At 37.8% G+C, this 26,679-nt stretch overlaps 1 protein-coding gene across 6 annotated transcripts in view; it reads left to right on the top strand.

The window, feature by feature from the left end:
- Positions 1-26,679, top strand: part of larp1b (La ribonucleoprotein 1B) — a 54,915-nt gene that overhangs the window by 24,396 nt on the left and 3,840 nt on the right. For 4 of the 6 annotated variants that reach the window (XM_041812541.1, XM_041812538.1, XM_041812540.1 and 1 more), the window contains 11 exons: positions 3,576-3,720; positions 5,438-5,615; positions 6,973-7,160; positions 7,321-7,392; positions 7,763-8,122; positions 17,335-17,449; positions 18,149-18,318; positions 20,082-20,188; positions 20,722-20,882; positions 20,994-21,138; positions 24,773-24,882. In XM_041812541.1, coding sequence (XP_041668475.1) covers positions 3,576-3,720; positions 5,438-5,615; positions 6,973-7,160; positions 7,321-7,392; positions 7,763-8,122; positions 17,335-17,449; positions 18,149-18,318; positions 20,082-20,188; positions 20,722-20,882; positions 20,994-21,138; positions 24,773-24,882 — 1,751 coding nt within the window. The remainder of the gene's footprint in view (positions 1-3,575; positions 3,721-5,437; positions 5,616-6,972; positions 7,161-7,320; positions 7,393-7,762; positions 8,123-17,334; positions 17,450-18,148; positions 18,319-20,081; positions 20,189-20,721; positions 20,883-20,993; positions 21,139-24,772; positions 24,883-26,679) is intronic. The other 2 variants (XM_041812537.1, XM_041812539.1) reach the window with 2 other exon arrangements.

Below are 26,679 nucleotides of genomic sequence, written 5' to 3'. Positions count from 1 at the left end.
GAATTTGATTTAAAAAAGTGTGCAGCAATCCCATTTAAGTCCCAAATCAATGACAATTACAGGTAGATTTCTTAGTTTTAAACTGGCTATAGCCCTCGGTGGCCCGTGAGTTCATAAAAACATGAAAACAGTGATTTTTATCAGACTGAGCGATTTACATAGCATAGATACTTAATTCTCATTGCATGAAGAATACAGCAGCCCTCATCAGAGTCATCGCAAAATCTGATTAATCAATATCAAAATAAGTTTATGTTGCTACATGGATATAAAATAAAGTTGTGCAATATTTGAAAAAGACAACTTTTATACATTAGAGAGAAAGGTGTTAAAATGGACTAGTCCATCCTGGTAGCCTTAGAGCAGCCTTTTCCAAACTTCAGTACGCTGCGGCTCAGTATGAGACCTGAAAATCTTCTGGGTCCAACCAAAACACTTGAATAACCATAAGATGAGACCCTACTTTTATTTATAATATTTTAGTCTAATAAACAGGGAATTTCAGTGCAAGTCCTTTGCTTTCAGATACATTGAAATTAATCAGAAAGTTTCTGTGGGATCACAAAGTAGAATTGATGAGCCAGTGCTTTTATTTTGTTTTAATTAGGCATCTAGCAGTCACTTAATTTATTTTTTCTCATTTCTGTCTCCGTAAATATACTTTGTGGCCCAGCAAACTTTTCCCAAGTAACTTTTATGTCTCAGAAGTAAATTCTGGAATTCAGGAGGCAAGTGGGACAGAACAGTTGACACAGTGTCACCAGTTTATCTGACACCAGTCAAACTGTGACACCGATTCTATACATCAGACAAACAAATTCTGACAAGTTAAAAATTCTGACTGTGTTTTGTTACTTCTTAGACTTCAAATAATAAATCAGAACAAACAATTAGGTACTCAATGATCATTTAAAACATGGTTTGATTTTTTTTTTTTTTTTCCTCTATGGTTTTAAGTTTTTGTAAATTACCTCTTGTGGTCCACCTATGGCAGCTCTGGAGCCCACCAGTGTTCCCCGGCCCACTCTTTAGAAAGCATTGCCTCAGAGAATGAGTTCAACACTTTTCTACATTTAATTAAAAAAAAAAAAAAAAAAAACTTTTGCTCAAGAAGGATTACAATGCTGTAAATACATTAATAATGTATTCATGTACTCGTCTTGATTGGGAGGTTCAAAAATTCATACATGTGATTGGAAAAAACAAAAGTAAATAGAAAATATCTCTGCTAAGTGTTTGTTTGAGGGTGGAGGAAATGGTCATATTTGCAGGTAGGGAGAGGTTGGTTTACATATATTCTATATTTGGAAATTAGGAAGGTAATTAGAACATAATTAAACATGATGATTGAAGGTGAACTAATAACCCCAGAGAGAAGAACAACACCGGTTCAGGACTTGGGATAAAACAAAAGGTGTTATATCTGGAACTTTTAAACATGTCAGTTTATCACTTGTTTAAATCATACAGAGGTTTGCTGCTTAAAAGGTTTGTAGCAGGCAGATTTTAGCAGTTTATTTGTCATTGAAGCCTTCAGACTTTAAGTTTTGGAGACCAACTTTGAACTCTAGAGAAATATTTTCAATAAAACCATCTTTAACCGCGTCAAACTAACTTTAAATGATGTTTCCTTCTCAAATTTAGATTTTAACAAGAACATCATTTGTAGAAACAGCAGTTTAAAGCGTTTTACAGAATTAAAAGCAATGCATTTACAACACTGAGAGTATTGAAGACATGAAATGGACGTGACCAAATCCTAGATGTCAGTATAAACAAAATGCCTCTGATAAAAACTCCAGAGTTGATAGGTATATGATGTGTCTGAAAAAGATGCAGAAAGAGGAAGAACAAAGAGGCTGGAAAATGACAATAACCCCCTGAAAGCACCCCAAACTCTTAGGTGAGGTTGGACATCAGACACCTAGAAGAGTCAAAAGCAACTTGGGTGTGATATTCAGATTTAAATCACACTACTGAATATTTTTTAAACTGGGCTTAAAACAGAATTTAGAACCTTTTGAAATAAAAAAATACACAAAAAGACTATAACACAAAAGATATTGCAGTATAAGATCAATCAGCTATCAAGAAATATATTATTACACTCAAAATGTGTTAAAATATCCTCAGATTGGGCACATAGTGATAAGTTAACCCTTAACATGTTTCCAAATGCAAAAAAATCATTAATATTGTTTGCTTTTATTTTGAAATAATACTTTTAAATTCATTAAGATGGTAAAAAGCATGCTAAATTAAAATCTGAGTTTGATATGAAATAAATAATAGGGGCTCTGTTGGACTACAGTTAATTCTAGACCTTATTAGCTTTGTTGTAAAGCAGGTGAAAACATTTTCACCTCAACACTTTATCAGTTTGATGGGAAAAACATGTCAGAAAAGGTCAAGGTGATAAAAAGCCAAAGTTATGTTTTAACCACCAGCTCCTGCACAGTCAAACATGTGAAGGTTGTGTTTGTGCAGATTACAGGTGTGAACTGTGGGATAAGCAGTAAACAGGTTGTGTGGTCAGTGAAGCTCCCCTGGGTTCAGAGTGTCCTGCAGGGGGCAGCATTCCCTCTGCGTCTCACTGACAGCTTTGGCCTGGTTTCAGCAGCAGACTCAGAATAGTGGAGGGTGAGGTGGACTCCTAAATATAGACTGGGTGCCTCGGAGGGGACAGGGGATGAATTATTGTATGCAGGCCTGAGTGAGGAAATGTAAAAAAAAAAAAAGTAATGGGGGGAGGGTGAGGGGGGAGAGAGTGGTGGAAGGCGAGAGGAGGAGGACATTCTTGTCTTCTCCTCTCTCGTCTCCCTCAGCATTATTCAGGCTGCTCACTCAGCCGGCGTTGCTCTACATGAAACAGCGACTCCACACCGCCTGCAGGCTGAGCTTCATGCACAGACGTGTGTGTCTGTGTTGCTTGTGTGCTTGTGTTTGTGTGTGTTTTTGTGTTGTGGTGACTTTAAGTGGTGTGACAAGTGGGGACAGAGAGCTTTTCCCTCTTCGGATTTGGTATTTGATGCTCCAGTAAGGAGATTCTTCGGCTATTGTGGATTAAAGAAGCATTATAAATGGTTTTCTTTTTGTTTATTCAAAAACGCCATGCGAAAGATTTTTATTGAAGCTTCTATTGTGAATAGACATTTTTCCCCAGGATTTAGTCTCAGTGTCCTGAGTCGGACTCAGTTGGTAGCACCATTTAATTGAATACTAGTCTGGTTTATGTTACCCTGATCCCAGCTCAGTTGTAATAAAGGCAAAAATCCCTACATAAAACTGTTTAAAGTATGTAAACATGCTTAGTTGCATTCTTTATGATCAGCAAACTGACATTTTAAATTAGTGTGGATATGCATATTTAAAACAAATGACTGATACGGAAGATAGTTCAAATATTTAAGAATGACATATAAAATTAAATTGAGAAAATTAAATACTATTTGCAGGTAAACAGTTCCATGTTGATGTTTGTTATAAAACAGGATGCACTTAATCATGTGTAATGATTAATTAAACTAAATTTGAAAGTGTGAATGTGCATTAAAGCTTCATTTTGTCTGTTCCAGTGAGTACTACTTCAGCCTCCACAACCTGGAGAGAGACTTCTTCCTGAGGAGAAAAATGGATGCACAGGGCTTCCTCCCCATCTCCCTCATCGCCAGCTTCCACAGAGTGCAGGCTCTCACCACAGACATCAACCTCATCATGGAGGTAACATCACACCTTTAATGAGCTCAATGAAAGGCGCCTGTCTAGCTCAGTTGCTATAGCAGGCATGCATTTATAGAGGCTGCAGTCCTTGATACACTGGGGACAGGTTTGAATCCTGACTCCATGGTTAATTGGTGCATGTCACTCTGCCTCTTTCCCCATAATTCCTGTTAGTCTTCCCCTGTCCTGTGTGATATCTGCATAAAGCCCCATGCATTATAATTAAAGAGAAACAAACATTAGACGTCATATTCTGTTATACTTTGTTAGATTGCAGATTCCCTTTATCCTCATACTCAAAAATCGGAAGATAGCTGGTAGATTTAAGATGGCCTTACACCTAACGACTTTTCCTCCAGGTTCAAAGTTGCAGACAAAATTCCAAAGTCAGAGTAAAATCATGGGAGTCTTGCTAAAGTCGCAGCTTACTCCCGTTGTCTAAGTCGTTAGGTGTGAGGTGGTCACAAGACTCAGTTTTAGCCATTTTAAGGCAGTCTTTCTTCCATCTTGGTGTTACAATAATATCAAATGTGTTTGATATTGTCATCTATGACTATTGGGAGCCGATGTTGTGTGTAACCACATTAATTTACTTCATCCTTAAAAATATGAACGTGAGCGAAGATCAGTCTAGAGCTGCTGAATTTCCGCTCAGAACTTGAGAGATTGAAAAACTTTTCTGCCCAGAGCTACAGTCAGATCTCTGCACATGTGTTTTTGTGCAATGTCATTCAGTTCATTCCAGGCTGACATGACAGGTACGGTAAACCTCCACTGGGATTTTCAAAGTAAAAGCCTGAGTAGTTTGTTTCTGTGGTGAGGCAACTCGTGTTTTCATACAGTGCATTTATTCTGAAGTGTTTCCGGGATAGTTCCTCGGTTGTTACAGTGACATCCAAAGTTGCTTTGGTGTTTAACTTTCCTTTCGTTTCTACTCGGTGTAAATGATTTAAAAACAGCAGATTATGAGAGAGGTTAACTCAAATGCAATCTCCATCTCCTTCTACATCTTGTTCTCTGCTCAAAAAGTGTTGTTGTGAATTTCCACCAGATGCATGATCTGAAATAATCTCAAAAGGAGTCATCTTCTAGTCTTGTTGTTAGTGATCACCAGTCTTTGCAAAATCTTAGTCTGAGACTAAAAACTCAGTGGCTTGCAGGCAAATTGTCTTTAGATATGTGAGAGGGTCTCAGATGTCAGTCCTTTTGGAGTCTCTTAAGAGTCTTCGAGAAGTCCTCTGGTTTAAGGCCAGGATTAGTTGAGTATCTGCTTTAAACTTCTTAACCTATTTTGGATACAAGCACCTCTGCATGGTGGTGCAGGGGTTAGCGCTGTTCACTTATAGCAAAAAGGTTCCTGGTTTGCTTTGCGGTCAGGGCCTTTCTGTGCAGAGTTTGCATGTTCTCCCCGTTCATGCGTGGGTTCTCTCCAGGTATTCCGGCTTCCTCCCACCACCAAAGGCATGCTCGTTAGGTTAATTGGTGACTCTAAATTGGCTGTAGGTATTTCAGCCCTGTGATTGACTGGCGACCAGTCCAGGTCCTGGGAGAATTTATGGTATGTTGCCTTCAAAAGCTTCAAAACTCAGATCATCTGAAACAAAGGGTTATGAGACAAAAGTTAAGTTAAAAAACAGCTGAAAGTTTACAAATCTGCCTACACTCTACAACTGAATTTTTTATTTTTTATTGTTTTATTCAAACCCTCCTTCTCCAGGCTCTGAAGAGCAGCAAAGAGGTGGAGCTGGTGGACGATAAAGTTCGCTGTAAATCTGAACCTGAACGGTGGCCGATCCCAACCCCTCCCATCATTGGTTCTCCTCGGACCGACTTCTCACAGCTCATCAACTGTCCCGAGTTTGTTCCCCGTCAGTCCCTCAGCTCCACAGGCTCTGGTTAGTATGCCACAGATGCCACTGCTTCTTCTTTAAGACCACAAGGTGAAGATTGAGGCAGGTGATTGGTGGTATTTTGTAGTTTTCTCACTGTCAGACAATCCCAGAAAAATATCAAACAAAACAATGAATTTATCCTGCTTGTTGTGAGTACTGTGTGTGCCTGAAGCCTTATATATTTTAGATATGTGCCCCTGAAACTAACTGGAGCACTAAATGTGGATTTTTCTACAGCCAGAAATAGTTTCCAACAAATGCACCGTTACATTGGATTACAGATTCCAGCTGTGCCAGGCTGTTTTAGGCTATAACTCAACCTTGTTGGTGTAAAACCAATTTTAAATTTTTTTTTTTTTTTTAAGATTATCTGGACCACTGAAGACATAGACCCCAGACAGAAGTTCTGAAAATATTTACCTGTAGGTACAGATCCAGTAAACAGGAAAGGGAGAGTGTTTCAGCATCAGTCCTCACATTTTAATTGCGGTAGAGCATCAATGAAGGCTCCCCAAACATTGTGGGTCTTCTCCTGACGCTGTAGAGAATCTTCCCTGGAGTGCAATATGATGTTAATTCATTAAGCTAATGTCTTTGTGAAGGAGGGAAGTCAGATTTCCACTTTGTCAGAATACACTTTTTACCTGCTGTACTGGCAAGTAAAACAAAGTACTTGACAGGGTCAGTCATATTTAGGGACTTAAAATCTCAGAGGATCCACAACTTAGGATCTGTTGGTATGCTTTTTTCAATAATCACTGAAGTAGTTTTGATCACATAATTCCAAAACTTTATGTTAAGTGGACATGACCACAACATATGCATCAGATCTGCGTTTGTTGTTTTACATTTTTGGCAGGCAGGTGAGGCAGTGTTTTTAAATTTATGGAGCCTTGCAGGTGTATATTATGTCCTGTACATTATATTAAACTGTATATGTCTGTGCTTTGTAGAGATCAAAAAAGTTTGAGCCTGTTCCAATAGTTTGTACCATTCAGCATTATCGTATGTGTAATTTAAATCTGATTCACATTAATGTTTGGTGTCTCCAGTCAGTTTTTATGTGCAAATTAAGGTAGGAATGAAAACTGTTGAATGGAAACCCCACAAATAACTTCACTTTCCCAGGTTTTCAGAATTTTATAACTACATTTATCTTAGGATGATATTAAAAAATGCAATGAAACATCTACAGTTTAACCCATTATTTATACAGATTTGGGGTCAAGTTTAAGGATCAGACGCAGGGTTAAGACTTCAGTCCAAAGCTCTTCTGTGGCTCAATGAGAGCTGACAGTGTGACAAGTGATTTTTAAGCCGTGTTGAAGTCTGTCTGAGTTTGATGTGTTTGGCCTTTCAGTTTCCTCGCCTGTGGAGAAGACTCCCTCTGACTCTGCTGAGCCCCAGGACTCTGCTGATCCCTCCTCATCCAGCCAGGAGTCACTCCCGGCTACAGACGCCCCCAAAGATGCCCCTGCGCCACAACTTGACCCCGACGCTTGGATCCAGGTGGAGAAACGCCACCGACAGCCCTCTGGCAAAGCAAAGGTACTGGAAATCTAAGCAGATGTCTCATATTTTCATTGTTTCATCCCTTCTTTCATCCCTTGGTTTTGTGCCTCACATTTTCCTTGTCCTTATGCCCTCTATTATCCCCTTCATCCATCTGTCCATTACTTCCTCCCTCCATCTCCCTCCCACCTTTCAGCATGAGTCTGATGATGTGTGTGTTGTCAGCTCTACTCCTCCCTCCCCACCTCAGCCTGACCTCCTCTCTGCAGTTGAGTACTTTCTGCTCTCACTTGATTTTCCTCTGCCCTCTTCTCATCTTATTTTGACTACCATACCCAAGCTTTCTCATGTAGTCTAAATATTTGCTCTTTATTTATTTAACTATAAATGACATTTTGTTTTCACTGTAACAAAAACTTGATTGTTTTTCTGAAAACTTCATTATCATGTCCTTAGCATTCGTTGCAAACTTATATTTTCTGAGCTTCTATATGATTTGGGGAATTTCTGAAATGTCTAACAGTTTCTACCAAATGATACACCCTCTAAGTTATTATTTTATCCTGTAAACTTATCTGTTCTGATGTGTCCCTTGGATTAAATGTTTGATGAATGTTGATGTTGATCGTGTCCTCCAGGAGCGCACTGAGGCGTCTCCACGCAGCCACCAGACTCCTCCTCAGGCCGAGCCTGACCAGGAAGAGCTGGACTTCATGTTCGATGAAGAAATGGAGCAGATGGCACCCAGAAAAAACAAGTTTACCGACTGGTCAGATGAGGACGACTCTGACTACGAGCTGGACGACCAGGACGTCAATAAAATCCTGATCGTCACCCAGACGCCCCCCTACCTACGGAAACATCCCGGTGGAGACAGGACGGGAAACCACGAGTCCCGCGCAAAGATCACCGCTGACCTGGCTAAAGCCATCAACGACGGGCTGTACTACTATGAACAGGACCTGTGGAAGGGAGAGGAGCAGGTCGAGTGCAGCAAGGTAAGAAAAAACATAGAAGAGTGCCCAAAATTCTAAAAAAGGAAATGTAGAAGTTTCTACCAGAGCTTTCAGTGTAAGGTTAAAGTTTAGTCCCTACAGTAACTCTAAAGTGTAACCCACCAAATCCAGATATTTGACTTTTAATCCAGTGCACCCCAGAATTTCCCACATTAGATTGACAGTTAATTAAACATTTTCAGGAACCAAACATGTCTGAGCAGGTTGATCAGAGTGAAATAGCTCCTGTGTACAACACGTGCACAAAATCCTGTCTGAACAAGAAACTCTCCATTCACAGGAAAAATTCCAGACCTAAGACAGTGGGTCATTTAGATAACAAATATAGTTTTCTGCTGAAAATTTTTATCCTGCAAATACAGGACTAAAAAAACAAAACATACAATACACAAGATACCAAACCTACTGTATAAATTAGTACAATATATTATATGAACATTTAAAACACTCAGAAATGCATCGGAATGAAATATAAAAAGGTTACTATAAAAGAAAATAAATCATTATTTCCATGTGCATCAGTTTTTTATCAGTAGACTCACACTAGTAAAATTATAATTTTCTATTTCTCAGGAATAAAGATGGAAGTGTTGAGACAGAGAATTGACGGAAGCTTAAACACAAAACTCAAAGCTGATGTCGTTTTTCCATCTGTCATTAAATGCAACAGTTATTTTTCTTTGTCCCAGGGAAAGCGTGATTCACATCCTGTTATTGAATTAGCGTTGTTGTCGTTATACACAAGACTTCAGAGTTTCACCACCTGCACGAAGGAGTCAAAGGGGCCACTAAGTGTTAAAGAAGTTAAAGAGAGAGCTGCTGAACTTAAACCACAGAGTTGCAGGATGCATACTCAGAACTGATATACATGAGTAACTTCACCTTCGTACACGACATTCTTCATTCTTTTGATGCAGGTTTAAAACTTCATACTGACTTTTATGACTCTGTTACTTCTGTGCAGTCACATCCAACACTGATAGAAGCAGTAAATCTGAAAGTCCCTTTATACTGTTTTAGTACTCTATAAAATTGATTGATTTATTATTGACACTTTGAGAAAGGTTGAAGGGAAGCCATACCTTGAGATCTGCTGTAGTTGCTCCATCTATTCAAACTAGCTCTCACTGGTTTTAACTTGATGAATAAAGTGCTGGATATTTGCAGACATTTGACAGTGCTGTTCTATTTAAGGTTCCTGAAGATAAGACAGTATCAGAGAGTTAATACATCACATAGATGTCCTGCTTCAATAAAATATATCTTTAAAAACCCTTCTTCAGTTTAACATTAGATGTGACTATAGCACAAAGAAACTGTCAGAGTTGTCCTGTATTTTACTTCCTCTTCATTTCACGGGTCAGATTCTATACATTGACAAAAATATCTCTTTAATGTCTTTATTCGCACCAGTATATACACATGTAGTTGCAGTATAAACACATCAGGTGTATATAATTTTAATACCTCTTGTTTAGTCTAAAAAGTTGACTGTGCCCATAACACTGCCCATGAAACACTTGGAAACCTGCCATCATGATGACAAATGCAGAAAATCTACACTTCCTTTAGTGTGCAGGGATACATGCGGGCTGAGGTTGTGCCACTTTTTAACATGTTTTCTCCCACATCAGGTCTGATCCTACAGTTAAAAAAGTCAGTTTTGTATTCTGTTAAGTGAAAAAACCTTGCTGAGCGGGGTTGAGATTGGATTGAACAGACTCCTGAGTCAAAAGACAACAGGTGACCTGCAGATGTGGCGTTCTTAATCAAAGGCTGTAGGTCTTTAATTCTCACCAGTGATCTTGAACTCGGGGCTCAGTTGTCATGTTTGCAGGAGTGCAAATTCAATATGGCAAAAAAGATGGTACCTAATAGGGCTGGGCAATTAATTGCAAATTAGTTTAAATTTCAATCTGGCCTGCTGCAATTTACAAATCACAAAAGCTGTGAGAATTTTTAACTTTAATATGTCAAAATACCAGTTTAAAACTTGTATTGCAGTAGAGAATTTATGCACATTATGTAAACATTCAGTTTGCATTGGTCATTTTTAAAAAATGAAAATTCCCGCCTTATTTACTAATATTGTGTTTTTCTTATTTAACCATTGGTTGACATAGAAATGATCATCCTTTCAATAAAGCATTTGATATCAAATTTGCAATCTGAGCCAAAATAATCACAATTAGACATTTGTTTTAAATCCTTTTGCCCTAGTATATTCTATCTAATATTGTATAGGTCATAATATAGAATGACTTATTGCTTGTATTTATCGAAAAAAATATAAGATTAGAAACATAAAAAATAATTGCATTATTATTATTATTTTATTATTATTATTATTTTTTTTATTATTATTATATTATTAGATACATGCAGACAAAAAATAATTTAAAAAATAACATTAAAATTTTAAAAAACATGTCTGATTAAATAAGGCCCTGATAAAGACCTTCACTGAACCCACTTTAAAATAATGAATATCCTACCATAGTTCAAGTAGGCTAGTTTTATAGTGAAGTTTTGTAGCTGCAGGTATTAAAGTGTGCTTGTATTGTTTTGCTTTCCCCTAGAAGCAACGAACCAACAGCCAAAGAAAAGAAGTAAAAACAGTAAAAATTGTGACACAGACAGACAGTACAAACCCTTTTTTCCCATCTAGAAGGACTTCCTCAAAGGCTGCGTCTTTAATACCAATGCTCATCATAGTTTAGGTTAACTGTATCTACACAAAAAGGTCTAAATCAGAAACATATAATGTGTCCCCGAGTTAAACTTAAAAAATTCAGTTGTTGCAGTTCTTTTGCAAAAAAATATCACAAAGAAATACAGAAAATTCAAGAAGAAAAGAAAAACATTAGAAATAGATGTAAGATATTAAGCTAAGGCTTAGAGTGTTGAGTCATTATGATAAAATCCACCATTAATAATAAATAAACCACATGCATGTGTAACATTTGACACAAATATACACAAATCTCTTTCCCTTAATTAAAGCACAAGGAATTTTAGGATGTGTTAAATTGATATTAGATCATTCAGCTGTAATTTGTCATTGCCTGGTCTTAAATAAGGCAGCAGACTGTCAAGGCGACGGGCTTGACATTTAATCCTGGCACTAAAAACTAGGTCAGACAGCTTCTTGACACTTGAACTTAGTGAGCCCTCAACATTTACATCACGCCTGTAGTCACCGTCAATACAGTAAAAAAACATTTCCCTTTTGTGTCAGGTCAACACAGGTCATCACTGTGACGTTCTCTCTATGCTTTTAGGATTTCAGAAGCACTGCTAGCGCTCTAAAGACTTTAAAATAAAGACGTTTGTTGGAGCTGTTAAGCCTCAAACTGTACAGGGGACAAAAATAAACAAGTATTTATCACCTACTATGCGAGCCTCCAGACTACATGTGTGTCACACAGCTGCTGCCAGAGAGGAGTGTGACCTGCTTTTTGGAAAAGATGCCTCGTCTGCAGAAAGCGGGAGCGTGTAGAAGCACGGTCTATAAGTTACACAGCGTTATGTCATCCTATTAAATGACAGGATTATCAAGTTTACGGTGTAGGAACAGCTAAGGCATTATTTGGTATGTCATTGCCACCAGAGTAACTTTAGATTCATTATTACTAATGTGGTGATTTAAGCACAGACATGCATCTCTTTTGATGCTTAAAAAAGGAAGTAAACACATTTATTCCCCATTTTAGTAAAGTGAATCGAAACACATGTTTAGGTCATGTGCAGTGAAAGTTGAGAGAAAGGGCTCGCGTAGAAACTTTAGATATTCAAGGTGTTATCAAGGTGATTTCACGGCTGTATAAGGGGGTTATACTGAAATCCTAATGCTTTTTCCACGCTAATAATTGCGCTTCACCTCCTCAGTCCTTGTCCGTGTGTGTCTTGAAATGCAAATTAACTGCTGACTAATTTTGTGTATAAACGAGTGAATCCATCAAGCTGTGGACTGTGCTGTTTGAAGTACTGAGCACACAGCGCCTAGGAGGGATTTGTCTTGAATAAACATGTAGTTTGAAAATATATTAAGGCATTTATTTGATAATAACAAATTATTTTTGCAGCTGCTGAAGCATAGCCTGCTTTATATAAACATAATCATAAATCACTGTTGTTTATTTGAAAAGGTTAGCTGAAACATGTTTATTTAGCTTCTTTTAACGGGTGTTTTTGATCAATGATGGCAACTAGTGACAATTTTCATGATCAAGCACCTGTCTCTTTACAGCATGGCAGAAAACGGTTACAAAACACCATAATGCTTCTTTCCAAAGTCAGAAATAAAAATGAGTTTTTTTTTTCCTAACTACCATTTAAGAATCTAAATGCATTCAAGCTTTTATGATCTGCTTAGTAACACTCGGTTATTCTCTTGTGGAAATTTGTCTGTGGGGGCTGTGCACAGTGAGCAGCAATACAAAAAGAGAAACATCAATAAAAAGTGAAACAAAAAACCACATTGCATTATCCATGTTGCACACGATAAATAAAAACACAACATAAATAACAGAAAAGGATAAACAGAAGACTGACGTTACTGCACAACCTCTCTAACCACAAGAAACATGTTTCTATCCCATAAGATGAAGAACAACAGTAAAACATCAGAATTAAGGTGCTGATGGTGTCAATTTTTTGCATTAAACTCTAGAAAATAACTTCAGTTTGTCATCAGACTAGTTGCTGGAGATAGATGAACTGTCAACTTATCAGCTTAACCTTCTATGTCTATAAAAACCTCACTATCTGACATGAGCAGATGAATCTCTACCTGCTTCTTTCCTTACCACTTTCAAACCCCAGCACAGCTTTGGCAGATGGATGAGGTTTCTGCCAGTTAAAGGGAAGATTTCCCTTGCCACTGAAACAATGCTAATGACTGCTTACTGCTGAGCTCATGGTGATTAATACTGGGTCTTTATGATAAATTTAAACCTTTCCTCTTTAAGTGTCTAAAAATATTTTTTGGTATGATGGCGTAATGCAAATAAATACAGATTAATTGATAAAATCTGACATAATAGACAAAGATGCAAAGTCTGATGAAGAAGGCGTGTCACTCTCCTAGATACTTCAGTTTAGTATCTGCAGGAGTTAGGTGAAGTGAGAGCTCAGCTCGAAAGATCTACCTAAAAGCAGAACCCCTCCTCAGTTAAAGCAGCATGTTGAGGTGTTTTGTGGACGGACTGTGCAGGAAAACTGTGAGACTGTCAGACGTCTGGAGTCGTGTGTTTGTGACCTTTAAAGGAGGGACAGTTTCACCTGCAATCGCCCAGTCATGACAGGGTTTAACTTCATGAATTTCAGAAGTTATTTTCAGTGAATAGAGGTGTATTGTCTGCTAAATACTTTTTTTTTTAAATTGAATTTTCTTGCACTTTTAAAAATGCACAAGTGTGCAGAAAATCACACAGAGAGAGAATCATTGTAAAACATCCCTCCTGGGAGCACAGATGGTTGAGTGGTTTAAGGCGCTACCCATATACGCGGCCGGCTCGGGTTCAAGTCCGGCCTGTGGGCCTTTGCCGCATGTCTCTCCCCACTCTCTTCCCTGTCTCTGAGTCTATCCACTGTCCTTACTCTATCAATTAAAGGCATGAAAAGGCCCTAAAATAAATCTTAAAAAAAAAAAAAAAACAGAAAACAAACATCCCTCCTGATATTTTATGAGAGAGGTGTGATGTTTTATGTTGAATATGAACCTTCTTAAGTTTTATTCCGCATAATTTTCTGTAGCTGGTTCCATGGATGTTATTCTGTATTATGTTTATGAGGACTGTCACAATATGCACCATCAGCAATCCTCATTAACAGACAGATTGCCTATAGCAATAGCTAAATATGTAAAGTGACTATTTAGGACAGCGATTTTCAAACTATCTTTGCACAAGGCACACCTAAGACAGGCCAAAATCTCAAGGTACACCATGCTTAAATCCATGTAAAATCACCTCTTTCACACATCTTCACCTAATGTTTAATTGCAGTAATAGTACATCACTGATCAAATTAACAATGCACACCTGGACATTTATGAATGTATAGGGATATATACTGGTGGAATCAAGAATATCTTTATTCTCCCCAAGATGTAATTTGCTTCACAGCCAGCAGTGCTGCACAAACCATTCTTCAAACAATAAGAATAAATAGAAGAGAAGTTTGTACAAAAGACACAATAATAATAGTAAAAAAAATAATAATAATTAATAATCAGAGATAAATACATTTTACATTTAGATATTCAAAAAGTAAATGGCAGTCAGGATTGAGGAATTTTTCAGTCTGAGTTTGAATAAATCAATCGCATCACTTGGAGAAGTGCCTGCAATTATGCAGCATGTTTTGATTAAGCCTACCACTATAAACAGCCTATAAATGCCAATACCTTTACTTCCAGTGTCAAAAGCAGCCTTCATGTTTATTCGCTGTGCAGAAAAATTGCAAAGATCATCAAAAAAACTGAATTACATCCCTTAATTAGCAAGAGGCTGATTTATACAGGATTATTACCTGTGTAGCTTTTCTGTCTGCTGAAATATGGCTGCTGATTTGCCTCAGATGTTTTACTTTACAAACTACAGATGTAGTGGCTTCATGAGAGTTTAAAAAAGATGTCCACCATGATTATTATAAATCACAAGAGGTGCACAGGTAATCCTAATCCCAGACTGTTAGGGTTCGTGACATTGTAATTAACTTTCAGCATACACAGTTTGAATCCTCAATGAAAGACATTTCTCTTTTTTCTGCCATTGCTGACGTTGAGTTTACAGCACTGTCAGCGTGTTCTGGGTTCAAAGGGCATCAGTAATGTCTCTACATGTGGGAAATGTCACGCCTGAATACACACTCACACAAACACCGAGGTCACCTGGATTTCTTTCTGAAGCTGACGTGTAGAGTTCAAAGTACGCCGCACATCTGCGGTGTGTCACACAAGTTTTCATGGCTGCAGCCGCTGGCACATCAAGAATTATTTACCACCATGTTGCCTTGGTGTTATCAGTTTAAACTGCCTTAGAGACTGCTGTGTTAAAAAGACTCGTACCCCAGAGCAGAAATAAATCAAGTTTGCCTTCAGAATAATGCAGAAAAAGTGGACATAAAGCATCAAGAGATTTCTTTACTAAAGATATAATTCAAACCATTTAAGGGCAATCTCAGAGAGTTTGACCCAGGTCAATAATCTACGTAAAAAATTTTCTGATCCACTGTGTCAAAAGCAGCACTTAGAACAAAAGTAATAAAACAGAGATCTTATCCAGGTCGGCAAACAAGGATGTTTTTTTAATACAAAGAGTAGAGTTGTGTGTTTCTTTACATGAATTGCTAAAAAAACATCAGTTATTGTGTTTTTTCCTAGTTAAATGTCTAATGTTGTCAGGAGGGCTGTACAGTTAGTCATAGTTTCATTGTTATCATGTCTTGAGTGCCCACTCACACATCTTGAAAGTCTAAATTTGTTGCAGTTGAATAAAATTAAATTCTGTGAGCATTATTGGCATGGAAAACATGTGCCAGCATTGCCAAATCAGTGTAAAAATAAATGAATAAATTATATATTTCATATAATAACAGCAAAAAAAAAGGTGCAGTATTATAATTGGTGTATATATCAAAAATGTAGATTTAGCTTTACAAATTATTGATTTATATTGAAGGTTGTGTACTTAGTTTTTGCAGATTGTAGGTAAAATTGCAATACAACAATTTGATTTATAGAAATTTTATTTTAAAAAGTTATAAATAAAAGTTAAGTTTGTTTACTGACTGTCTGCATATATTTTAAAAATTCATTTTTAGTTAAATTTACTTATGTGAACAAGCAACACTTCCTCAACCAGAATAATCTACATTTCACCTGTTTGATCTTTAAAATGGTTCCCATTTTGATTCAGTCAGATGATTCCTAAGTCATCGGATGCACTCAGTTTCATTGGTGCCTATTTATTATTATAATAAAAATGCTGATTTGGATTTAGGTGGGATGTTAATCGTCAAACATGTGTGTCAAAAATTGAAGATTTCTTATTTTTTCATTCATCAGGCCAAAAATCTTTTCATGATATTAAATGATTCCATCACACATTACAATTTTTTGACATCTTGCAGACATTGTCAGGATATACACGGTGCATTTGAGTAAGGAATAATTATAAATTAACTTATCAAACAATACATTATAGGAATGGGCAGTAGTACCGTAATACCGTATACCAGGGTATTAAAAAATAGCCACGGTATTGCTTCAGTTACCTTCATTAAGATGGGGCCATGTAATGAGTGCATGTTTTAAAACAAATGCCTTGAAAACATGTGTCCCTCTCCACCAGCAGCACCACTGCCTGTGTGAAGATGCTTTAACATGATAAATAAAATCCTGCTTATGATTTCATTTCAAGTTGGCAAATGATGAAGGTGTTCAGAGCTATACCGCCGTATTTAAACTTGTGTGCTGTGCGCAATGGCCTGGCTCCCTGGCACGGTGCTGCGACGGCGGTGGGGTCCTCTCTAAAGTCAGAGAGTTAAATTGCACTGCTGGCTGTGTGATCCACGGTATCGTGAGTTTACAAAAGACGCAAAAAAGGGTAATTTACAGCCAAATGTAGTTAAAGGTTTGACAGAGCTGTATATATAAATTTAGATTAAATTGCAATAAAGCCTACTGCCATTATTATATCCTAGAAGGTCCAGTATTTCTAGAACATAAAATTTTGAAAATGTATATTTACCAAATTTACACCACAAATGATACTTTCTACACATGCAAATATTCAAGTGTCTTTTTTGTCAAAAAGTTTGCAAAAAATCCTGCTTTTGTTAATTTTGTATCAGTGTTTCTTATTTAAATGAGAATGATCTAAAAATGGTCTTTCCTTCAATACAACAGTTCAGATCCACTTTGTAATATCAGTGAAAATAGTCTCAATAACATATTTTCTAAAACCATGCAGCCCTAGTTAAGGTTTACGTGTTTTTAGGGATTATAAATTCTCTTTATACAGTATGTTTCATCTCTGTATGTCCTCATAATCAAACCTTGTCCATTCAGGTGTCTTGTAGTTCATTAATCATTTTTTTTCTCTTAGTAAAAAACAGAACAGCTGAACATTTTGCCTCTGGCTTTTCTTCTAACTGCTTTTTAATTTTCTGCTGTTTGTGTTTCTCAGCAGGACGTTGAGAACTTCAAGAAGCTGAATGTCATCAGTCAAGATCAGTTCGATACGTTTGCTCCAAAAGTGCCTGTTGACACCAACCAGGAAGTCCCTCCTCCTCCAATGCCAGGTGGGTTTCTTAGCTGCTATGGAGTCAGTTTTATGTAATTTGAGCACCATGGTTAAAAATTAAACACGCTTTTGTTGTGCTTCTCAAGCAGGTTTGTATGTTTGGGCAGGTTCTGGCTGGATTTTACATTTTAATTTCAAACATCATGGACAATTTCAACTATATAAAAGAGAAATGCTCAGAGTTTGCATTTTATTGTTTTTTTTGCAAAGAACAATAATTAATTCAGTAAAAATCATAGTTTCTAGGAGCTCTAGGTTTATGAATTAAGCAAGGCAATTTTATATATTGACAATATTTAATACAGAAAGTCATTCAGTGTACTTAAACATGTTTTACTCAACACATTTGTAACATTAGGAGCATTAAAAGACACAACATTGGGCATGGAAAAGGATGGAGCTTAAAATTAAGTTTAAGATCAAAAAGAAAAATAAGAAATTAAAGACATTAAGATACTGAATTTATTAAAATTTCTTTAATTCTGACATACCAAAATAAAAAAATCGGATTAATGTTTTACATGACCGATAAATATGTTTGAAAGTTGCTATTTCTTAAGCAAGGATTGTCTTGAACCAATGTTTACAAGCCTGTTATAAATAAAATAATATTTAAAAAGAAATATAAATACAGAATAACCTAGCTGTATCGATCATTAATTTTTGTATTTACATCTGAATAAATGTGTGTTTTCAGCCGATAGCGGAGCAGAATTAGCCCGCTCTCTGCCTACGACGGTCCCAGAATCCCCCCGCTCCCACCAACCCCGAACGCCCAAAACGCCTCGCACCCCCGGACGGTGTGACCCCAACAAGACACCACGCTTTTACCCCGTCATGAAGGAGAGCGGCACTGTTGACGGACAGGTGAGTTAAAGTCAAAGACAGCATCATTTTAAGGATAGTGAAGGCAGTATCCTACTATAACACTGGAGCTATAAGTGTATAAAAGTCATGTTGAAGTGATAGAGAAGCCTCAACTTGGAGTCTTTTACCTCCACTTAAGTTTGTGAGGTAAAGTTGAGAGGTTGAGAGATTATTAACTGGATGAGAGCATATTTATATATGTCTTTTTTATTGCATCTTTAGTTATTCATCACTTGAACTCTTAAGAAAGTAAAGAAGAAAATAGAAAAACATCCTTTCAGATTTCTCTGAAAGGATGACAAAAGGTCAGAAGTTGGCATTTCTGAAATCTTAAAAAGCCACAAGCAACAAAAATGGTCAGCAAGTTAAAATGTGTTTAACTCAGCCTGGTGAAATTTCACTTTCATTTTCTTTTTATTCCTATTTATGTCATTTAGTTTTATTTTTTATAATTGAAGTACAGATATGGTGAAGGATACATTAGTAGGCTGCAATAAGAGACGAAAATGTGAGAGAACTTAGAACCTGTTTACAAAAATGTAAAATATTCAGCATACATAAAAAGCAGCCCCATAAAAGTGGATAATCTTACTTCCTGGTACTTTTGTATTTAATGGAAATTTGAATATTTACTGGGTAGATGGCAAGTTCCTTCACAACTTTTCTTATTAAGTCATGAAATCTGTCCTGTTCGTTCTGACGTCTTTGAAGCCGGCAGTCATGGCTTTTATTTTGGCCTGCCTGGTGACACATCGGTTAGCGCAGCTGTCTCACTGCAAGAAGGTCCCAGATTTTAACCCCCATGAGACATGGCCTTTCTGTGTGGAGTGTGCATGTTCTCATGTATGTTCTACCTCCAGCAGTCCAAAGAAATACTTGTAAGGTTGATTGGTATCTTTAACTTGTCTGTAATGGTACCCCCCACTACCCCCTTATAAAATGGTAGGGGAAATACTGGTATATCTTCTCTGTGCCATCATAACTGACAGTTGTCTCATTTTTCTGTCAAGAAAACCCTTATTTCAAGTATTTCCTGCCATATTTTTACGTCATGTTTTGCTAAACTGCAAGCATTACCAATCCCACTTCCTCCCCATTCCTCCCTAAAAATCAATGCACATTTTAAGGCCTTTTGCCCAAATTTTCCTTACCAACAAATATGCATTAAAGAGGGTCTACCACCTGCCTTTGTGTCTAAACCCACTAGTTAAAAAACGTGGCTTTTATGAATGCATTTTTGCTAAATCTGCTCCTTCATGGCAGTCATTGCAACATCAAATTTGCAGCTGAAAGACTGGCAGCAAATTGGAAATTACCATTATTTTTTGACCTGGTTATGTGCAACCAGTTCTTACTAATTCAGTTTTTGCAGGTCTATAAACTCTTTACACGTCACTCTTGTTAATGCAGCACATGGCAACATTCAGAACTGTTACTATAAACCTTACATGTCTAAGTTTGTATTTAAAGCTAACACTGCCTACACATTAACTTTTTAGCATGTGTGTTTGCTCTGTTTCACTGTTGTAAAAAGGATCTGACAACCTTTATCAAAAACTTTATATTGACTTGGAAAAGAGTTGGATTTTCAGCTTTTGGTACAACTTTCTATGAATTTGAACAAGCTGTAATGAGAGCAAACTAAAAAAATGCTGGAATCCTGTTCTTCAAGATATCACTGATGTCTTATAGCTTAAAGGTAATAAGTATTTGCTCTCTTCTTTTCATACATGACTTTATTTTTTTGTTATTTCCTTTTTCAGACGCCAAGGAAAAAGAAAACCAGCCACAGTTCAAACCCTCCTCAGGAAGCCCACATCGGCTGGGTGATGGACTCCCGTGAACACCGGCCACGCTCCGCCTCCATAAGGTTTGACTTCCTGTTTGTAGTAACATTAATAAGATGGAGATGCAGCATGTTTGCCGACTTAAACAAGGGAAGCAAAAGAAGAACGCAAACCAATTACTTCCCTATTTTCCAGTCAGCTGTTCTCCGTCTGCTCTCACTTTTTTTGTGATCGGTCTACTTGACCTGTGTCTACTTCTCTTTATTGGGTAGAATGATTGTTTTAGCTACAAATGGTATTTATAGATCTTCTGATTCAGTTATTCTGCTTTGGGTCATTTAATGGGATGTTCAGTGAGGACAGACAGTCAGATATCTACATTTTCTTACATTACACACCCATACAGTGCAAGATGCACACGCACAGTTTGTAAAAGTTGTCCATTTTAAACAAAAACAGCTTTAAAGGTGGAAACTTTTGTAGTTGAACAATTGCATCAATAAAGAAAGCTTCCTCTAAGCAAAATGCCCTATGAACTGTAAATATAGACACTTTATTTTTGAGATTACGAATGCACAAACTCAAATATCTGCTTATCTCTTTTGTCCTCCTGCAGCAGCTCTAATGCCTCTCCATCAGAAGGAGCCCCGCTGACAGGAAGTTACGGCTGCACCCCCCAGTCTCTGCCCAAATTCTGGCATCCATCACACGAGCTGCTGAGAGACAACGGCTTCACTCAGCAGGGATACCACAAGTACCGCCGACGGTGCCTGAACGGTATGCATGGAATATCCAAGACTGTATTTGTAGAAGTTTTATTTCTTCTGCTTATTCATTAGCATGTGAAAGAAATGAAGACGCTCATTTTTCTCTGTTTAATCTTGACAGAGAGGAAACGGTTGGGGATCGGTCAGTCTCAGGAGATGAACACTCTCTTCAGGTTCTGGTCCTTCTTCCTGAGAGACAACTTCAACAGGAAGATGTACGAGGAGTTTAAACAGTATTCGCTGGAAGACGCCAAAGAAAACAACAGGTGAGGAAGACATGATGTGATGTTTGGATGAGCTCTGTTGGAACAGATTTAATCACCTGAAGCTCAACATGCAAAATAACCACTAAAGAAATGTTGACAAACTTAACTGTGGATATTGGCTTCATGTTTAGGCCCAAAGGCACTTTTTCTTTAGGTGGATCTCTACCTTTTTGAAGATTACTTTGTCTTCTTCTGCGTCCTGCACTGCAGAATTTATGGTCCAAAACCCTGGTCTTGGTAGGTTTCTGCAGCCTCTGTCTGCCCAACCTTCCTGGATCTGCAGATTCAGTTCATTTGGCTCGGCTCAGTTATAAGAGCTGGTCTTTCAGGTCCAAACGGCTCATCATTTCATACCATTTTAGATTTTTAGTGTCTGTTACATAACAATGAAATGGGAAAAAAGGAAGCTGGCATTCAAAAAGGAGCTTGCTCTATAATAGGTTGTTTCCACCGAGCGGTCCGGTTCAGTTCGGTACAGCACTTTTTTTTTTTTTTTTTTTTTTCATAGAGCAAAAGTTGGAAAGGATCCCAAAAGCAGACCTGTATTGTCCACTTTTTTGGCAGATGGATATGCCCATTTCCTTGTTTTTCACTGGCGAATCCATCTTGTTAAGCTCCCGTCTGAACTGGGCCCGGTTAGCCAGCGACAGGACCAATCAGTGATGAGGGGCAGTACTTTCAGGCACAGCAGTGTCGTGACGTAAACAAGCAGCAGCAAGAGCTGGTGCAGTTATGGAGGAAGAGATTAGTGTGGATGCTGCTAAAGCGCCATTTTTATCAGAACTTGATGACATGTCTTCATGAAAAGAAGAACAAAGATCAGCAGTGAGTTGTTTTCTTTTCAAAAACGACAAAAGTCAAGTACTAACATGTCTATAGCCGCCGTGTTTTGCGTTAATCCTTGGTAGCAGCGCAAGCGCCGCTCGATAGCTGCTACGTCACGTGTTTAGTTGCTCTGTTTGGCCTCTGGAGATGTGACAGACAGAACGTTCATCCAATCACACTCCGAATTTTTTTCAAATCCTCTGCCTTTTCTCAGATGTTTCCTATTGAAGCTTTCCCAGATGGATGTGTGAAACAAATCCATCTGGCGTGTCAGGTTAGTAGGGGCGCCTATCTGTCCGAAAAAGGTGGAGCTACACACACAACAATAAGGGTTTGCACTGACGTCACATCAGTGCGTGACACGACTACTCAGCTTTATACTGCAAAAAAAGCACAGAGGTCTGCTCTGTGAGGAGCGGGCGAAAATGTGAGAAACACAGACTAATGTCTCTTTAAATCTGGGATATTTGGACTTGGCAGAGATCCACGCTGTTTCCTCATCCTTGGATTTTGATATGTGGGCACAAGTTTCCTGTAGTTTATCTGGGCCTGATTTAAAGAACATGAATTAGAGTCTGAAGGCTCACATCAGCCTGGTCTATCCACGATGGATGTGAAATTAAATAAATGCTGAAGTTTTGTGAATACGAAGCTTTAGATCAGTGGATTCTCTGTACTGTAGATAGTTAGTCATCTACTTCTTACTTTAGGTAGCTTGTGAAAAGATCGCTCTGTGGCTGCTCAGTGCGTTTGTAAAACTTCGGGCTGCAGCCTATTTTAAAACGAGATCAACACAGACAGGATTTCTGACTTAATCTAGTTTGATTTTGACACCACTTAAATCTTTGGTTTATTTTAATGTGATGAATTATCATGGTGCAGCTCTAAGCTTTTATATTATGTTGCATAAACTGTTATAGACTAGATATATTCACATATTAACATACCGTTACGACTCAGCACGTTTCTGTACACGTATTCCATCAGCTGAGGATCTGGACTGACCGCGATTAACATAATTAAGATATAGTTATTTTAAAAACAGCACTTCCAGCTGAAATAAAGTTGTTTACTGCTTATTCCTTACTGATTTCTGTCAGTCATCCTTTCTACAACTCTGCGGCTAGACCAGCAGACTCGCGCTACATTTGACTTCACATGCATGCCTTTACAGCCCGCCCACCAAGTGAAGGGTATGGGTACGGGAGGGTACTCAATCAAACCGGACCCCTGGTGGAAATGCGGCTTAAAAGACTTTAGTAGGGCATACGATCCATAAATGAGTCATATAAATGAACAGTCTGTTAAAGTTTTAGGCGAATGAATGAAGAAAAAGACTTCAGCTGAAGTATATCTGTTGGTGAAGCCTCAAACTCCACAAACTTATTTGTGCACACAGACAATATTTAAGCTGGTACATTAACTGTGCATATCACTAGAAGAGTTTCATATCTGCCAGATTGTGATGAATAGTTTTATGAGCTAATATCTGCTGATACTGATATCCTATTGACAACGTTGCATCCGTAATGAATAGTATATTACTGTTTCCTTGAGCGGCATCTGACAAAATGAGGAAGAGAAGCTATACAGCTCAGTACAAAACAAGGCACATTTTGTCTTTGTCCTTTGTCACCGCTTTTGCACGGGAAGGAAAGAGTCTTTTGCCTGATCAGTGGGCGGCAGTGAGTCTAGCTCCACTCCTCAGGGACAGATAGGTATGCTTGGTACCCCAACAGAAAGGTGCCAAAAAAGCAGGACAGTTATTTTGGTAGCTTTCCCATCTTCTGACAGTAGAAACAATAGGTGCATTTTCCACAGAAGTTGGACAAACAGCAGATCAGATTACATTTCTGTAGCAATCCCAAAATTTAAGATGATGTCAGTCTACATGATTTGTCTGTTACAATGGTAACTGTGCCAGATTAAGCAACCACAGATCTGATTGTATCCTCAAAATCTTGCTCTTATGAGCCTTAAAGAAGACAGCATGGACCTGTTATCCCAGTCTTTCTGCCCCTTTTGACATTGGGCTTAGGGGTTTTCTTTTGTAAGTGTATTTTTATGAGCCAGGGAGGGAATTGAGATTACAGACAAAAGTCAGAATAATACTAAACAATACCATAATGAATAAAAGAATATCAAAATAACACAGAGGAAGTATTTTGGAGGACCCAAATGCTTTAGTGCTCATATAAGCATTTATTTCTAACCCGATTTGCTTCCTAGTTTGTCTAGGAAGCTAGCAAACTCATCTGACTGATGGGTTTCTGCTCCCTGTGTTCGTTTCTGAAGGCACCAGAGGTGTTAGAGCGTCATTATTCAACTGCAGAGGGTTAATAGGGGAGGTTCCCTCACTCTTACATTGCTGTCTATCTGCCAGGGGCGACTTCACTCACCTGCCAAACTCACATTCTTGTCACATAAGTCGGCAGCTCAGCCCGAGCGCTGTAGTGGGAGTGTGTGCCGTTTCAGGGTGTGTGAGCAGACAATCTAACAACCCCATCAGCTGTTTATGCAGCAGCTGACTCAATCCGAGCCAAAACCACTGGTCAACTCGTCCGTCTGGTTCCTCTGCCAGCTTGATTAAAGCCATCAATAATTTGAGAGACAAAGCTTTTATTGTGAAGTGTGCATGTGGGAAAATATCGAGTACTCTAAAGATCAGCTTCTGGGGAATCAATGATGTCTCTGAGCGTGCTCCCTGTGCAAACATACTTGTGTCTAGAGGCCAGATTTGAAGTGTCTCTCTCTTGTTTAGTCGTGTCTTAGGTCAGAGTGCAGGTAAATATTTGTCTCTCCCCCTCAGGTACGGACTGGAGTGTCTCTTCAGATTCTACAGCTACGGTTTGGAGAAGAGATTCAGGTTAGATCTGTTCAAGGACTTTCAAGAAGAGACCCTCAGAGACTTTGAGAAAGGTAATTAACATGAGCTGTCCAAACTTCACCCAACACTCTCACCATTTTGACTTGATTTTTTAAAGGAAAGTCACAAAATTGGGCCACAGCATGTAAACACAAACTGTTAACCATTTTACAAACATTAAAGAAACTAAACCTGTTACAACAAAGATAAATCTTTTTTATAAGAAATACAGGTCATTAAAAGCACACACATGAGAAAAGATACAGCAGAAAATGTCCCTGTCACAGATGGATTCACTCTATTGATCTCTATAAAGGTCCCAAAAGGTCACAGGGAGCAAAGCCCATATCTAAAAACTGCCTTTTTATCTGCTGGGCAGAGACTCAGAGTTGTAATAGTTTAAATCTGGGGCTTAAGCTGTCATGGAAAGAAACAAATAATCCTAGTGGCTGAAAATAACAATAGTCATGTCTTTCTAGAGAGTACACCTATTTCAAATCTGCAGTATTTACTCTTTCTTTGCCTTTGTTTTTGTTGGCACCAGTTGTTGTCACTCCCATAAAGAAAATACAGGTGCATCTTAGAAAAATTAAGTATCATGAAAGTTCATTTTTCTTCCATCAAACACAAAGGGAAATATTTTATGACTTTTTTTCTTTTAATCTTGATGATTATGGCTTACAGTTAAAAAGAAAAATCAAAAATCCACTATCTCAGAGTATTAGAATATCACAAAACACCAATGAGAAAAATGTATGTATGATACAGAAATGTCAACCCTATTGAAAATTATGCTCCTTTATGTACTGAGTACTCGGTCCAGAGTACAAAGCCTCAAGAAACCCTTACAGGTGCTTTGAGTTTATCTGTTGATTTTAGCTCTTTTTCAGGACTGAAAAAACTGACAAGAAATTTGCCTTTCATAATATTCTGATATTTTTAAGTACTGTTTTTTTCCTGAGCTGTAAGCCCTAATTATCAAGATTCAAACAAAAATCCCTTTAAGTATTTCACTTTATGTGTAGATAAAATCAAAAAACATTTTTTTTAATTCCCAGGAAAATTACAGTTTAAAACTAGCTTTCAATTCAACAGCAGCTTTAAAAGGAAAAACAACCAAACCTAATCGCCTCCTTTATAATACTCTCAGATTTTCTCAGTTATATCAGTGACTCTATATTTAGCTCTTTAATGTTAAAAGAGCTAAGACTCTAATTCATTTCTTTAGCTAATAATATTAAAGGTGATTAATCTCTGTTAGTACTCAAAAGGTATCAGACCCATTAATAATGGGTTTATAACAAACTAATGCAGTTGTAAACAAACTTCTGATGCAGACAGTTAAAAGAGCTGTAGGAATTACTTTAAATTGACACACATTACATCACGGAAACACTTGATGCTGATCCAAACAAGAATTAAAGTCTCTTCAAGGTTACACTTAACATACATCAGAGGCATAACATAGCAATTTATTAAAAATAAATAGTATTAGGTGTAAATCTGTAGAAACATTGCTAAAATATTCAACCAACAGCTCAAAATGATCACAGACAAAGAGTAATTATTTTTACACTTGACACACTGGCAGGTTCTGGGTAATAGTTGGCTTTGTTGTCTGTGGTGTGTAGCTTCATTAAAGTGTGTTACAGTGCATTTATAGGTCATTGATATCCAGCTGACTAATGCTAAATATTTAGTGTTACGACTGTGAGCCCTGTAAACCTGCTTGACCTGCTTTAAAAGGTCATGTAGCTCAGGCTCACCCGTCTTAATCTGAATGTGTTGTTGTGTGAAAAGGGGAAAAAAGGATTAAAGTCGATTTCTCAACTTATTTCATCACCGCGAGT

This window comes from Cheilinus undulatus, linkage group 18, assembly GCF_018320785.1.
Source record: "Cheilinus undulatus linkage group 18, ASM1832078v1, whole genome shotgun sequence".
In the NCBI taxonomy this organism is placed as follows: Eukaryota; Metazoa; Chordata; class Actinopteri; order Labriformes; family Labridae; genus Cheilinus; species Cheilinus undulatus.
This window is presented reverse-complemented; position numbering and strand designations above follow the sequence as displayed.